This window comes from Amphiura filiformis, chromosome 10, assembly GCF_039555335.1.
Source record: "Amphiura filiformis chromosome 10, Afil_fr2py, whole genome shotgun sequence".
Taxonomy (NCBI): Eukaryota; Metazoa; Echinodermata; class Ophiuroidea; order Amphilepidida; family Amphiuridae; genus Amphiura; species Amphiura filiformis.
Window position 1 is genome coordinate 17,838,251 of NC_092637.1, and position 17,827 is coordinate 17,856,077.

Sequence of the window (17,827 nt, forward strand, 5' to 3'; positions counted from 1 at the left end):
AGCGTGTTGACACTGTGCCTCAAACACCTTTAACACAGGCATAATTCTTATCCTTACTTTAAGTGTAACAAAATTGATCCCCTGAAAGTATTTGTATTAAAACAATATAAGAATGCATACCTTTTTATATTTCTCCCTTTCTTCAATCAATTCCTTGCATTTCTTCTCATACTCAGCGTGAACCTTCTTCTCATCCTCGGTCCACTCATCCTGGGACTTGGCTGACATGAAGATTGGAACGGGAACATCCTGGATAGAACAGAAAAACAAAACATTGACATTAAAGCTATCACTGTATAGTTTTCAGTCAGGTTCTTCAGAGGTCTGCCGATTTGGTGCTGTTTACAGCGTAAGCACAGGAAAGGGGTTCTGATTGGTTTATCGAATCACGTCATCATCACCTCACAGCACCTCATTCGCCGATCAATATGCGTAGTATCGAATGACCAGACCTTGTTCTTTTTTCGCAATAATCAGGAAGAGCAGTCGGACACTGCTGAAGGACACTGCAGAATACTATAAAATAGTCATAAAATAATTCCTTGACAATTTTTTGCTCATGTACTACGCCGCTGGTCAAATAAGGTACAGTTGCAAACCACTGCCGTCAATCTAATTTCACCATATTTACATAATAGAGCTGCCAACATTCTAATACACTTTTCAGTATATTCTCAAGACTTAAAACCAGTATTTTCCCATGACAAAACAATACCAGGGATTACCAGTGCTCTCAGTAGCATTTCAGTATTGGCAGCTCTGCATATTTATATTATATTTCCCTTGGATTCTTTTATTTTTGTTTTCAATTTTATATTTCATTTCCAAAAATGGCATCAAAAATCAACTGATAACCCCCATCAACTTATAAACAGCAATTTAACAAATGTATCTAAAAAAAAATCAAAAATTCAAGCCACATTAGACCTACCTTCTTGAGTTCATCTTCCTTCTTAATCTCCAGTACGCCACCCATCATCATGTCAAGCGCCCTCTCTCTTGCATTGTCGCCTTTCTCTTTCAACTTTCTCTCTGCCTCTTTAGCTGCATCCTCCTCTATTTTCGCCTTCTGTTCTTCCGTGATAAATTTGTCAACTGTTACCTGCAACAAAGAAAAGATGAAAATAGTAGATTACATAACTACATGTATGTGTGCTACAAAGCAAAGGGTTCAAATCTCTGATGTTCAAACTTCCTTATTAATAAATTAAATGCTTTTATGAAGCCATAATGTACAATTTGAAAATAATAATGAATTAGGTCAATTTTTTTAAACACAACTTTTTCGGCATATTTGTAATGTTTACACATGTCCCAAATGAGCACCTACAAAAACAGAGCTAATTATTTTCTGAATCTAGATAATAAATGCCTCATAGGGCTCCATGTTAAACGGTCAAGATAAGCAAATTTAGGAACATTATTTGTGGCTACTCCCAAATCCATTTTCATTGGATTCAAATTCAAGACCAAATTTTACAGAATATTTACAAAATTGTTGGTTATTTTGTTTCAAATCACCAAATTCACTCCCCCACAAAAAAAGAAGAAATAATTAAAAAGTACCTCTTCTAGGAACATTGTTTGTGGCTAATTCCCAAATCCATTTTCACTGGATTCAAATTCAAGATCAAATTTTACAAATAATTAAAACGTACCTCTTCTTCCTCCACTGTCAATAGCTTCTCTGGTTTCTCAAAAGAATCCATCTGAGGTTGCCACATTCCTTCCGTACTCCATGAGGTCCTCCAGGATTTTGGTGATGCGCTGGTTCTTCTCGCCGATACGAGCAATTTCTTGCTCCCTCTGCTTGTACACTTCGTCAAAGGCTTTGTTGAATGTGTCCTTGATGCGATAGATGGCATCCTACGTAAAAAAAAAGCCACATATTTATACAGCACAATTACAAATTTGTGTACATCCATATCAAAACGATATAGATGCACTTGTCGGCTCCTGCATGTGTCTCTTTTACATAATAGCTACAATCAAGGAAAAAAGTCTTGGAACGCTTGCGTGTAAATAACGGAAAACTGTCACCCCCTCTCCCCCGTGCAATGTTGAGAACTGCCAATGTCTTCAGCGGTTCCCCAATGTGTTCCAACATTGCTTGATGGGGAGAGGGAAGGTAAATCATTGTTGTAGATGTCATGTTTCTTCCCAAACACAATATAGGTAATTTCCATGAACATAAGAAATTCTGCACGAATTTCGACAGAGTGTAAGCGTTCCAAGGACTTTTTTTCCTTGATTGTCTCTACCGAATGCAAAATATTTCATCTAAATTTCGTTTTTGTCTCATAACCCAAAAACGGAATGTCGTATGAGCTTCAAATTTCACCGCGATTTGAGAGTGGGTTATAGACTTTGCAATCATCATAAAATTGTGCATATCGAATTTGGTTTACTTAGGGAGTGGTCACCGAAAACACCCCATATGCTAAATTACACACGTTTCATAATTATGGCTCTAAACTGCTCTAAAATGTCGTTTTTGTCCATAACTCAAAAACAGAATGTTGTATGAGCTTCATATTGTACCACGATTTGAGAGGGGATTATATGCTTTGCAATCATAATAAAATTGTTGATAAAGAATTTGGTTTATTTAGGGAGTGGTCACTGAAAACACCCCATATGCTAAATTACACACTTTTCATAATTATGGCTCTAAACTGCTCTAAAATGTCGATTTTGTCCATAACTCAAAAACAGAATGTTGTATGAGCTTCATATTGCACACGATTAGAGAGTAGATAATATCCTTTTGAATCATAATCAAAATTGTTGATAAAATGTTGAGTTATTTAGGGATTGGTCACTGACAACACCTCCTATGCTAAATGACACAAGTTTTGTAATTATGGCCCTCTTCTGTATGATACTGAGTCAATTTTCGTTTTTGTCTCATAACTCAAAAACACTACAAATGCATTTTTCGTACAATATCACAATGTTTTGCAGCATGTTTCCAAAATGTGTTTTTTAATGTTATTAAAACGTTATGTACCCTTTATGATATAACCTAACGTGTAAAATTTATGTTTTCTCTAAAACTTGTGTTTACTGAGTATAGGCACATCCGAGCGAATCAGAAAGATTATGATGTAACAATTTGAAACAACGCTTTTCTGAATAGTATTTATAACAAAATCCGCTTTTGCGATGAGAAAAAAATAAAAGAAAAAAAAAAACAATTTAATACACTTAAAGAAAAAATAAAGACCACCATTGGGACTCGAACCATGCACATCAGTCAATAGCCAAAGGTTAACAGTGGGAGGACTAATCCGCTTCATACGCTGCCATTGCACAAGCGAGTAACAAGTTTTGTTCTTTTATAGTAGTCAGGTATCGGGAAAGTGTAAACTTGTATAGTAGAAATGGCAAAGTGTATCAGTTTACCATAATGACAAAATGGTCCAAAATCGACATTTTATGTTTTGAGGCGCATCTCATGGCATCACGTTCGTTTACATTTGCTATACCAATTGAGAATGTTTTAATGCAAAAGGAATGACACCTTGATCTCTTATATGAAATTTGTTAACACTTTACCATTTTGAATTGAAATAAATATATATGCGTATTTCTTTCAATTCAAAATGATAATGTTTCATTCCTCAGACTGATAACCTTTTCACTATTTGACCAATGTGGTTCGAGTCCCAATGGTGGTCTTTTTAAAAGTATATTCAATTGTTGTTTTCTTTTTCTTTTCTTGTTTTTTTTCTCATCATAAAAAGCGTATTTTAATATAAATAATATTCAGAAATGAGTTGTTTATGCGTATTTATTTCAATTCAAATTGGTAAACTTAACTGTTAACAAATTTTATATCATTCCTGTTGCAATAAAACATTTTCAATTGGTATAGCAAATGTAAACGAACGTGACGTGACGCTTCGTGAGATGCGGACCTAAAAACATAAAATATCGATTTTGGACCATTTTGTCATTATGGTAAACTGATACATTTTGAGGTTTCTACTATAGGGTGCTTGCATGGAAGATCACAAAGTTCAAACCATCCTAAAGACACGCTCCAGAGGACATGCAAATGCACGGAGTACAATACCAATCACCTGTTTAACTGGTTTTGATCAAAGTAATTCTTTGTACTCCATGCATTAGCATATCTTATGGAGCGTGTCTGGAGATGATTTGAACTCATGACCTTCGTGCAAGCACTCTATACAAGTTTACACTTTCCCGATACCTGATTACTATAAAAGAACAAAACTTGTTACTTGATTGCGAAATGGCAGCGTGGCGTGCGGATTAGTCCTCAGACTGATAACCTTTTGACTATTGACCGATGTGAATGGTTCGAGTCCCAGTGGTGGTCTTTTTTTTTAAAGTATATTCAATTGTGTTTTTTTCTTCTTGTTTTTCTCATCGCAAAAGCGTGTCTTAATAGAAATAATATTCAGAAATGAGTTGTTTCAAATTGTTACGTCATGATCTTTGTGATTCGCTCGGATATGCCTATACTCAGCATACACAAGTTTTCCAGAAAACATTTATATATGCCTATACTCAGCAAACACAAGTTTTAGACAAAACATTTACATGTTGGGTTATATCATAAAGGGTACAAAATGTTTGAAGTTTTAATAACATTGAAAATATTTTGGAAACATGCTGCAAAACATTGTGATATTGTAAATAAATGTATTTGTAGTGTTTTTGAGTTACGAGACAAAAACGAAATTTAACTACAGTAGAGGGCATAATTACGAAACTTGTGTAATTTAGCATAGGAGGTGTTTTCAGTGACCACTCCCTGAATAACCCAACAATTTTATCAAAAATTTTATTATGATTCAAAAGGATATTATCTACTCTCAAATCTGGTGCAATATGAAACTCATACAACATTCTGTTTTTGAGTTATGGACAAAAACGACATTTTAGAGCATTTTAGAGCCATGATTAAGAAACGTGAGTAATTTAGCATAGGGGTGTTTCAATGACCACTCCTAAATAAACCAAATTCTTTATTAACAATTTTATTATGAATACAAAGCATATGATCCACTCTCAAATCGTGTGCAATTTGAAGCTCATACGATATTCCGTTTTTGAGTTATGAGACAAAAACGAAATTTAGATGAAATATTTTGCATTCGGTAGAGACAATCAAGGAAAAAAGTCTTGGAACGCTTGCGTGTAAATAACGGAAAACTGTCACCCCTCTCCCCCGTGCAATGTTGAGAACTGCCAATGTCTTCAGCGGTTCCCCCAGGTGTTCCACCACTGCTTGATGGGGAGAGGGAAAGGGTAAATCATTGTTGTAGATGTCATGTTTCTTCCCAAACACAATATAGGTCATTTCCATGAACATAAGAAATTCTGCACGGAATTTCGACAGAGTGTGCCAAGCGTTCCAAGGACTTTTTTCCTTGATTGTAGGAATAAATACCAAAATCATCTAAAGTGGAGGTCACTTCAAATCATCCCCAAGTCACATGGTTTAGGAATACAGAGAACAATAAGTTCATTGCTCTTTACATAACATCGTTGGGCAGGCAAAACCTCTTAAGTGCTTGTGGCCCCTGAACATGTTTAAAACAAAACTGCCACCTGGTTACATGGGAGGTTTTGTGTTAAACATATTCAGGGGCCAATGATACATAGGGGTTTTTCCCTGCCCAACGTCTTTGAGCCAAGACATACCTTATAAACCATTTAGCATCGTTTATAGATGCAGCTCCACAGGTGCAGTACCCTAATAAGCCTAAATATAGAATAACCATCACAGCCAGGATCAATTTTCCTAGTTTTGTATGAGTACATCAGGACAAATAGGAGTAAGTTTCTTTTTCAGGTGAATTTCAAGCTAGCTCAATTTTAGCATGAGAACAGAAATACGACACTGCAGAGGCTTAAATTTGTACCGTTATGTACCATGAACTCTGTAGTACCTTGCTGATTGAGTCATCTGGACTTGGGTTCCATCCCAAGCTGTGGTAACATGCTGGGGCATTGCTTGGGGAAAAAGGGCTGAACATCTATAGATATGATTAAATACAGACATTTGCTCTCCGCATGATGCATTTAGAATTAGATAAATGAACCATAATAGTACTCTGTCCTTTGGAGAGGATGTTAAGCTGTCAATGGGCTATTGCATTGAAAGTCCACACTACCCCTGTTGAAGATTTAGCTAAAGTCTTCCACAGAGGGAGTATGAGTTTTGATTAGAATAGAGAGTTGGGTAACTTCCATTTGAAATACTTACTCCAGTTGTGAAAGATATAGGTAAAGCCATCATACAGGGAGATTATGGGTTTCAAAATGATTAACCCTGACCAATTACCTTTGAAAAACATACTCCCCCTGCAGAAGATATTCCCCAAATCTTCCACAGGGGGAGTGTGGATTTTAGCTGGAATAGCCCAATCCTTTGGACAGAGAGAGCCGTACTTTACACCAAATTTCAGGTATGCTACACAATTCTCACCTGAAGTAAGACAATTTGGTTGCGTTTTTGTTGTCGTGTATGCAACTCAAACTGACTGTAGAACAGCGGATTAGCGCCACCATATTGCGCACCGAGACTTCCTATAGTCGCAGGTTGCTCCTGTCTGTCCCCTTCTTCTGATTCATCATCATCTCCTTCACCTTCACCGGATTTCTCCTTTTCCTGAAATGGAGAATACAAGATGCGATAATATTTATAGGTTAATGAATGCGTATTACTTGTTGGGAGAGAAATTAGACAAAATAATGCATGTGCGCTGATGTTGATGCATCCAATGCACGAGCCCCTAAACCTATTTCAAACATGAGAAGTTGAAAAAAGTGAATTTTGCTGTTTTTATAACAATTATTAATTAAAAATGTTGAAAAATAGAACCAAATATAAATGCATCAACCCGCCTGAAAAATGAATCAAGCCTACGCGACACGAACGCGTGCAAAAGCACTGCACGTAGTCCACGGAGTGCACATTATACACAATCAATGCACTACGCATACTTTTCTAACCGCTTTTCTGATTGGCTGCTTTGATATAGGAGTGTATGATTCAAAAATGAGGATGCTTCATTCCACAGTTGAGTCAAAACTTCCCAATGGCATACCAAAATTTGCTTGTCCTCCTCTGCCTGCCAAAAATTGCTCTATACCTCCTCTTGGCCTGCCAAAACAAATTCTCCCCCCTTTGCACATGCCAAATTTTTGGGATCCCAATTTGTAGTCTAGATATATAATGTCTGGACAGTGAGCAGGAATATTTGCATATTCAAGCATTTCTATACTGTTTTCCTATGCCTTTTTCAGAGTGTTTTATTTAAAAGGTGCCCCACATCAATCGCATACCGGACTTTGCTTTGCTTCAGATACAACACGGCTTACTGTACATACATTAAATGCCAAATCTTTCCATTCTGCCACAAATAAAGCTTTTTCTCTGGCTGCTCCTAGACTGTGGAACAATTTACCCATCACCATTCGTATTGCAAACTACCAGTCTTCAAGAAATTACTGAAATCATATCTCTTCCCATAAAGTTGACTGTTTTTATTGCTCACTTTGTTTTGTTATATTGTGTTTATGCATTGAATTTGTTTATGCGCTGTGGTCTAGATGTAACGGCGCTTTATAAAAGAATTCAGTATGTATGTATGTATGTGAAAAATCACTTGCCCCCTCCCATTTTGATTTGGCAAAACTCCCATGCTCCAATTTTGACTTGCCAAAAATTCTCACTCTCCCCAAGGTATCATAATTATTGCACAGCCCCAAAGTTAATCATTGCTAATGCAGTCAATATACAACAAAGGGAAATGATCATGTAAAACAATTATTGCTTTTACCTTATCCTTGGTATTTGTCTTTGGCTGCACATCCAAGATTTCTTTTCTTGCCTAACAAAGAAAAGGAAAGAATTATTTTCAATGACTTTTGCATCGGCTTAGTTATATATTTGGTGCATTTTTATCGAGCAAAATGGTTGTCAATTAAAGTCAACGTCACAAGTTGAGTCATGTCCAACAGCATAGCATAACATAATGTAATGTAATGTGATTCTAGATATCAACTTACCGCCATTTCTGCTATTTCAATTTGCCTCACGTTGGTAACAAACTCCAGTTCTTCTTGCTCTTCTTTGCTACGAGCTCTCATAGGGTAATTGCTTACTTCAACTGCATTGTGAAATGCCTACAAACAAACAGACAAACTAATGAATAAAACCAGAAATGTCACGCTTTCATTCACTGCACTAACAATGCTTGTCAAAATTATGTTGGTTTCAAGTGATTTAAATTGCCTATTTGGAAAAACATACATTCCCTAGCTTGCAAACTACACTACTATCATGGTGGTCCTATTCCAGGCTTAAGGCCAGAGTAATGGAAGACACATTCGTCCACGACCGAATTTGAGATATTTTGATATTTATCAACACTAAGATGTATTCTTTCACTTGAAACTGATAAAATACAGCTTGCTAATATTTATTCGTATTTTTGCTTGATTTATTTCACTCTTTTCAACTCTAAAATGTCACATGGCTCAAGACAGCTTAGTAAATTGGCGGGAAATAATGAGTCAGAAATCTTGTGAATCTGAAATATTGTGATTACAGCTTGAATCGCGATGACGCTGGCGCAACTCTGCTTGGCGTATGTCCAACGCAGTCAAAGGCGCATTCGATGCGTTATTAACGCCAGCAAATGTGGTGTAAACAAAACAAAAATTTGCAGTCAAAATGCCACTAGATTTTTTAATTATTTTGAATTTTGGCGCACTGAAAGCAGACATTATAGATTCATTGGTGCAAAAAGATGCATATTTAGACCATGCACCAGATACAGCTTTTACAAGTGTGAAAGTCTTACCGTTTTAAAATTTAAGGACGTTTTGTGCATAATTTTGACATTTTTTTTTTATTTCGTCGATTTCTCAGAGTTCACTTTTGACAATATTATGCGATTTTTGTGACAAGATAACTTTCGAAAAATATGCAAGCAAATGGTAAACTTTTTGCACTATCCTTTAGAGTACATCAAAGTCTAGGAAGGTTTTTTCATTTTTTCAAAATATTTGTTTTAAACAAAAATATACACCATTATGTGCAATTTTTAGCTTAATAGAGTGACAAAATGGCATTTTTCACATGTTTTTTCAATATTTGAAAAAAGAGGCGAATTTAAAAAAATAAAAAACCTTCCCTAAGTTCATGTCTCTTCTTCATGAAAAGCTAACTGAATTTTTTTTACTCCGAACGGATTTTTTTCTAAGTTGTCACAAAAAATTGGGGTAAAAAAGTGAATTTTTGTGATTTTTTCAAAAACTTGAGATTTTTGAACAAATCTGACGTCACCATGGGATTCCTTGACTCATTTCCTTTCCAAAAATGTATAGTTTTATATACTTTGGACATACAATTCAGAAATAATGAAGCTCGAAAAGGTCCATGTTCTCTCCCATTACTCTGCCCTTAATCTCATACACAGAGGGTGAGAATTTCAAATGGGTTTACCTGAATGAGTGACTCCATTTGAAATCTACACTCCCGAATGGGAAATTAAGGTCATGTCTTTCATAGGGGAAGTATGGATTGGATTTCAACTGGAATAGCCCAATGTTACAGAAAAAATTACTTGGGTTGTTATTATATTGTCACCAAATTGACCTATTTATACTTAGGGTTTCAAGGTTGTGAAGTACACAGAGCCTTGGCGCAGACATGCCGGATGCAAGTTGTTCAACAGTGATCATAAACAATGGTTACAACAACAAAAACAAGCTGAAGATGGTCTAATTCACATAATTATTTCATGTCATTGCCACTCAAGAAGATGGATGTCTTCTCTGTTGATATCAGCAATAAAACTACAGGCTATGTTTAGCCACTTCCTCTGAAATAATGAATTCAACATTTACGAGTGTACATTGTATATGGATACAAGTTCTAGCATGATAAATATATGCGCAGATGTGTAAGGCTTATGCGTGCTTCTGTTAACATGCGTTCGAGTATACGCTACTGTAAAACTGTGCTTTCATCACCGATTAACAATATTTGGCTCCTGTACAAAGGTATAGGAATAGTTGCTGAATCATTGATCAAGGGTTCATATTACAAAATAAGAAGGGTAAAGACTTACCTTAATGCTACGACCTTTGACCACCATGGAATCCCAGCATTCATTCTTGATGAGTTCTCGCAGGTACATCTTGGCAAGATCTTCCATTTCCATCTCTTCGCGAATCTAATAAAAACACCAGAAATCATGATGATATCAGCAATCAATTTGCATATCGTCACCCTCATAACCAAAGTGTCTAAGTCATTATTACATGTTTCTCATTTGCTATTTTGATTTTCTGAGTAATAAACCCATAATTAATCAAATTTCCAGCCGCATTCTTCATTCACTTGTGCAATTCATCACTTTTGATGTATTCCACAAGTGAATGAAGAATGCGGCTGGAAATTTGATTAATTATGGGTTTATTACTCAGAAAATCAAAATAGCAAATGAGAAACATGTAATAATGACTTAGACACTTTGGTTATGAGGGTGACGATATTTTATTATGTCAAGCATTTTAGCAGCTGAAATCAGGGAGATAACCCTGATGAAGCTTCACCTAGGACAAGTGGCCTGGTGAAGAATCGATGTAGAGAGATGGTTGGGCCGGCATTTTTACAGGACAGGCATTGTAGCCGACAATTGGAAGCTGATCTGAACAGACTGTAACGAGGTCTTTATTACGGTCATCACGCATCCACCCTTGATATACACCCTGACAATTACTTAACCCCCTGAGCACTAACTGCCAATCATACATTGCCTCTGATTGATCAATTACGTCATATCTTCACTTTAATCACCAATCAGAACATTTGGCGTTTTGCAAATAATTCACCGCAAATTTTTTGGGTGGTGAAATTATTCTAACAATGTTGCTGATTGGTCCAATTGATAATGAAAACTTCTTTTTGACCAATAGGCAGGTAGGTCTCATAGGGTTAAGCATTTGATGCCAATTTGCATGGTCCTCCATTATTACCTGTTGCACATGCTGTTCCCCTTCCAACTGAAGTCTTTGTTGTTCTTCTGAATCCAGGTTGAATTCATCATGACCAAGCTTCTCAATATCTGGTAGAGTCTCGTTGTTCTTCATCATATTCTGGATCTGTAAATGGTAAATACATTGACAAAGTAAGATTATGGAGACAAGTCCTTCTTCCACTAAAACTTTAAAAAAAGAAAAGCGCATTGATTTATAGTGCGCTACACACAGGAACAATGCCTAGATGTTGATCCACAAGCCTCAGCACACTTTACAGGTTGTTGCTGACCACTACAGCCCCATATCATTCCACAAAACCATTAAACAACAGCACAGGACTTGTAGCAAAGAAGCGCACACCATAGAATTTCACAATTGACCATCACAGCCAGAATCAGCTCCATGAGATTTTGTACGGGCTACAAAGAGACAATTAGAAGCAAGTTCCATGTCCAGGGGAATTTCAAGCTCAATTGTTAACACGAGAATGTACTAACCACCGCCAGGATTTGCACCGACAACCTCTCGAACCAGTCGATTGCCTTGATTGAGCTTACTTGACTGGAAGTCTTGCAAACCATTATAGTGGACCTATGGTAATGGAGGTACATAGAGGGGCATAGTGCAGGTATCAGAACTGGAGATGCCCCCTTCTTTTTATGAACAGTCCTGCTACATTAACTTGCACAAGGATGATTCTTCTGTATATATACACATGACCTACAGTAATTACTTGACTTCTGAACCATGATATGCCGCTACGTACTACTTGCCCTGCACCTGCTAAGCAGTGTGTTGGGATGAAAAATTACTCTGCACTGCTTCCCACTCATGCAACTAATATCGCTAGAAACTGATCTGCAGGATAATATTCCTGACCTGATAGGAATATTCTGGGATACGCTAATGAATTCTTGCAAGCCCAGGATTGACTCCCCAACAGCTTGTATATTCCCAGCCGATAGACCACTCGGCCATCTCTCTCACCATCTTTGGTGCAATGTAACCTTTCTTTTAGCATACCGTACTCTTTTTAACCCCCCAGGATATAATAGTTTAACACATAGTTTGAAAAATTATGGCCCATATTGCATTAAATTATGGACCATTAGATGACTGTTATTCTCATAGTGTGGTGTTTTGTCTTTTATTCTACAGGTTGTTTAATACTGTCAAGCATGACATTTTCACAGCATTGAAATGTCGCATTTTGGAGGGAATTTTAGTGAATTTGTACATATCCTTAAAGGCCCGGCCTATAGGAAAAAAAATATTTGGGCACATAAAAATTTTGTGAATCAACTTCACTCGCGAAACTTTCTCAATTTTCTTGCACACAAACATTTTATGCTTTATTACAGTATACCAATAGATTAAGGTGACTATTATTATGAGTATATGGGTAATATAATTGGCTATATTTTTATTAAACTTAAGTTAATCACATTGTATAAACTTGTTGGGAAAAGGAAAATAATACATTTTGATAAGGTTAAGAAACGATTAAAATATACCATAAAATCATATAGATATTGTGAAATATGGGCACTGTTGGATATACGGCAGGAGCAATAATATATCATGTTACACAATCTGATTCAACCATACCGAAAGTGACAATTGTAAATTGAGGCAGAGGCATAAAAGCTCATCAATTTGTAATGCTAGGGATTTATAGATTTCAGCAATAGCACATTTTAGGAGGGCCACAGCTGTTCATTGCCCAATGGGTAACATCCATGAACAAAGATTGGTACAATTACCAAATAGGGTGCAACTTACTAGACTTGAGTCCAGTCCTTGTTTACAGAGTTTAGGGCTAGGATTTAGGGTTAGGGTAGGGCAGTCTTGTAATAAGACTAGTAGAGTTGCACCCTATTTGGTAATATCGCTCCCAAAGATTTATGTACAATAGGTAATTTTCAAGATCAAGCACTGTAAGTACATAACGTGAATATAATTTATCTAAAGCAAGCAAATTTGAGAAAAAGGGTACCTTGGTAATTTAGGGTCCTCTGTGACAAATGAGTATGAAATAGAATGAGCTTTCTGATCTTACAAGTTTCAGTGCTTTATTCCATAAAGAGTCAAGAGTTTAGAGTCAAGAAAATTGATAATCTACTTGCTTTGAAGTTTGTAAGATAATGCCAACATTTGCTTAGGGTAAAGAAATGACACTTGACATACATGTATATACTTGTTTGGGTGCGTTCTCAGTTCAATGTGTATAGCCACTATAGGGTGCTTTTCGAAAGTCCATGTTCACAGATAATACACCTTTGTCAATGTCAACTGCCCCCACCCCCAGAGCTTTTATGATGATAATGTTAATGATAATAACCAAGGATGCGATTCAAAGCTTAACTGTGAAATATCCTGGAAGTAGTAGAAAATCTGAAACAGTGCGAAACTGGGCTAAAATGCCCCAAAACAGGCTGAAAATCAATAAAATTATGTAAATTTTGGCCTAAAATAATCCAGGAAATCAGGTAAGATCCTGAAGAATCACACCCCTGTAATAACTCAATTTTCACATTTGCCTCCATTGGTCTGGTTGGTTCATATCATGTCACATATGTTAGGTCCATTGATACTGGTTGAGAAATAAACAATGTTAACCATATGAAATAAATGTATGGATAGGCACAGGCTTAGAGAGCCATAAAATACCCACTTACCCTTCGATACTAATACACATGATGCAACAATATGATGAACAGTGTGTGAAAGATACAAGAACTATATGTTGTTAGTAGATGAAACACAAGAAAAGTATGAAGGTGGAGAAAGAAAGAATTCATCTATACTATGATAAGCTCATAATGGGCAAGAATTATTTGGTTTTTGTTACTGTGCGAGTCAATAAAGTCCAAACTTAAGCCTGCATATATTCACAAAAGCGCGCATCAGTCAAGCAATAAGCAATTCACATAGGTGGTGAGCCAAGCTGTGTGTATGCGCTATTTTATTAATCCACAATGTTATGCGTTCTGCCGCTTACAATTAAGCTGATTAGACTCATCACACCACCTGGTCTCACACCCACCATGTCTCACTTATCAGTGTGCAATGTCTCAAACAAAACTATCACAAATTTTGAAGAAGAATTCATACTTGCTTCCAAAGACAAATTTAAAAAAAAAGTTTGTCTCAAAGTTTCACACATACATTCCACATTTTTGCCGCATTCTATTTCTTACAGCTTTTTATTTAATTTTCATATCCAGGAAATGGATCCTATTTTCCATTTTTCTACTAAATTAACTCAAAATTTCTGACAAGTAAATGAAATTGAATATAAAATATGAACTTTTGTAACCAAACATCCAAAATTGGGCCTCTTTTATTAAGGGCTGGGGTATGAACGTTTGGACAGTATTTATTTTGGGACATTAGAGCACATCAGACATATCGAATTGCATTCTGAATATGAAGAATGTCATTCTGATATCAAATTATTTTGATTTTTTGAAATTCGCAATTGAATACACATTTTATGGCAAATCATTAAAAATTGATATTTTTGATATTTAACAGTACTTGAAGTAAACTTATAAATCTGATGATTTATACTTAAAGTGTATGTAGTGGGATGAAAAGCCGACGATCAATTGAAAATTTTGACCTTTAATTATTGAAGATATGGATTTTTTCCCAAAACACCAAAAAAATTAGGTCTTTTGGGGAAAAAAATCCATATCTTCAATATGAAAGGTCAAAATTTTCAATTGACCGTCGGCTTTTCCTCCCTGCTACATACACTTTAAGAATATATCATTAGATTTATATAATTTACTTTAGGACTGTTATATATCAAAATTTGAAAAATATCAAATTTTTATAATTTGTCATAAAATTTGTATTATATTGTGATTTTAAAAAATGAAAATTATTTGATATCAGAAAGACATGCTTCAGTATTCAGAATGCAATTCGATAGGTCTGAGGTGCTCTCATGTCCCACAAAAATACTGTCGAAACGCAATAAACGCTCATTTTGGATCCTTAAAAGATAATAAAAAAGAAAAAACAAATTTCAAATTTCTCATCAGCTTAGACATATATTTTTTTCCTTAATTGAAAGGAAACATGTAGTAATTTTTTCTCATGCCATGAGAGTGCCCTTCAGGTTGTTTTGACCTCTGTGTGCACAATAACACAAAATAAACTAGAGTCAACAGACGCTGAATACAAGCCGCAATTTGACCCCTATAACTTGACCCCTGGGTTACGGATGGGGTCAACTGCTCTTGCATTCTGCTTAGGATGTCATAAGAAATATTCCTGGTGAATTTCAGCTTAATCGAACTTATACATGGATTTTGATTTTTGAAAATTTTTAATTAACCTTTAGACCCACTTAATGACCTTTGACAAAAAAAAAAAAAAAAACCTTATGTACACCGACAAAATGCATTGTTCCAATTTTAATTAAAAAATTCTAACATGTTCAGTTCTTGAGATAAAAATTCTTGAAGTTATTCAGCTAAAAACAGGAAGTGACCCCTTAATGACCTTTGACCCCCAAAATAAAAATACCATGCATACATCAGGGAACACTAATTCATGTATGTTGGTTATATTATTCTGGTCTGTTTACATTTTGAGATAAAAATGTTTTGAACATTTTGATAATTTTGGTTTTTGACCGGAAGTAACCCCTTAATGACCTTTGACCCCGAAACTGTAGGCATCCTAAAGACCCTGGCTAGTAGCAATGCATGTGTGCTAATGGCGACTCTCTGCTATGTAATTTGTAAAGACAGTGAATTTTTGAATATTTTTTAGACTTTGACCGAAATGACCCCTTAATGACCCTTGACCCCTTATCTGAGCACACCCTATAGACACCGACTAAAGTCGAGTCACATGATATAACCATGTCCTCATCGCATGAAATTTGTGGAAGGAGTAGCATTTTTTTTGAAAATCACATTTTTGACCATTATAGCTAGGTCAAAGGTCACAGCGAGGTCAAAGTCAAATGGAAGGTTTGGCCTAGCCCAATGGTCATTTGGGTCAACTTTGGTTGAAATCTGTCAATCCTTGCGGACTACATGCAGTTGATTGCGGTTGCCAGAAGAAAGAAGAAAGAAGAAAGAAACTAGAGTCAACAGACGCTGATACAAGCCGCAATTTGACCCCTATAACTTGACCCCTGGGTTACGGATGGGGTCAACTGCTCTTGCATTGTGCTTAAGAGGTCATAAGAAATATTCCTGGTGAATTTCAGCTTAATCGGAACTTATACATGGATTTTGTTGATTTTTTGAAAATTTTGATTGACCTTTTGACCCCCTTAATGACCTTTGACCTCAATCAAAAAAAAACCTTGTGTACACCGACAAAAAATGCATTGTTCCAATTTTAATTAAAAAATTCTAACATGTTTAGTTCTCGAGATAAAAATTCTTGAAGTTATTCAGCTAAGAACAGGATGTGTCCCCTTAATGACCTTTGACCCCCAAAATAAAAAATACCATGCATACATCAGGAACACTTATTCATGTATGTTGGTTATATTATTCTGGTCTGTTTACATTTTGAGATAAAATTTTTTAAACATTTTTGATAATTTTCGTTTTTGACCGGAAGTAACCCCTTAATGACCTTTGAGCCCAAAACTGTAGGCATCCTAAAGACCCTGGCTAGTAGCAATGCATGTGTGCTAATGGCGACTCTCTGCTATATAATTTGTAAAGACAGTGATTTTTTGAATATTTTTTACAAATTTTTCAGACTTTCACCGGAAATGACCCCTTAATGACCTTTGACCTCAATCTTTTTAGGAAGTTTTAAGCACTGCTACATGTTGATTCATATGCATGAGTCACATGATCATTGCATGTAATTTGTGGAAGGAGTAGCATTTTTTGTGAAATCAACATTTTTGGCCATAAGGTCAAGGTCAAAGGTCACAGTCAGGTCAAAGTCAAATGTAAGGTTTGGCTTAGTCCAGTGGTCATTTGGCTCAACTATGGTTGAAATCTGTCAAAGCATAAGAGAGCTAGGGCGAAACGTGGCAAGTCACGCAAAATGTCACGTGTTAGAGGCATTTTGAAGGTTTTTGCTTATGCACGGAAATGACCCCTTAATGACCTTTGACCCCAAATCTGTGAACACCCTATAGACACATGATATAGACGATGCATATCTGCAAGTGACGTCATTGTAGCATGTAACATGCAAGAGAAGAAGCTGGTTGCCAGAAAGAAAGAAAGAAAGAAAGAACTAGATCTGGTTACAGATCTGGACCTAGCCGGGGCTGGAAATGCCAGTCTTAACTTAAAGTTTGACCTTTGACCGGCTATTATGGACATCTCACACCATTAATGGTGCATCACTGTAGCATGTAGGGGCTTTATCCGTCTTTCATACAGCTACTTTTCCGTAGTTTTAAACATTTTTTTTGCAAATTTGACGTTTTGACCTCCTTAATGACCTTTGACCCCAATATAAAAAAAACCTCATATACACCGAGAAAATGCATTGTTACAGTTTAAATTTAAAAATCTACTATGCTTAGTTATGGAGATAAAAATTCTTGAAGTTATTTAGCTTAAAACCGGAAATGACGTCTAAATGACCTTTGACCAAAAAATAAAAATACCGTGCATACATCGGGTAACACTAATGCATATATGAAATTTATGTCACTCTGGTCTGGTTACGTTTTGAGATATAAAAAAATGAACATATTTGATGATTTTTGGTTTTTGACCGAAGCGACCCCTTTAATGACCTTTTGACCCCGAAACTGTAGACACCCCAAAGACCCTGGTTGGTAGCAATG

General features: G+C 36.0%; 1 protein-coding gene across 1 annotated transcript in view; it reads right to left on the reverse strand.

Moving 5' to 3' along the window:
• LOC140162588 (cilia- and flagella-associated protein 43-like) overlaps window positions 1-17,827 on the reverse strand; it is a 46,323-nt gene that overhangs the window by 11,103 nt on the left and 17,393 nt on the right. The window contains 9 exon segments of the mRNA XM_072185850.1: window positions 121-249; window positions 932-1,102; window positions 1,659-1,736; window positions 1,738-1,866; window positions 6,467-6,649; window positions 7,824-7,874; window positions 8,053-8,169; window positions 10,122-10,226; window positions 11,032-11,157. Of these exon segments, the coding sequence (XP_072041951.1) occupies window positions 121-249; window positions 932-1,102; window positions 1,659-1,736; window positions 1,738-1,866; window positions 6,467-6,649; window positions 7,824-7,874; window positions 8,053-8,169; window positions 10,122-10,226; window positions 11,032-11,157 (1,089 nt within the window).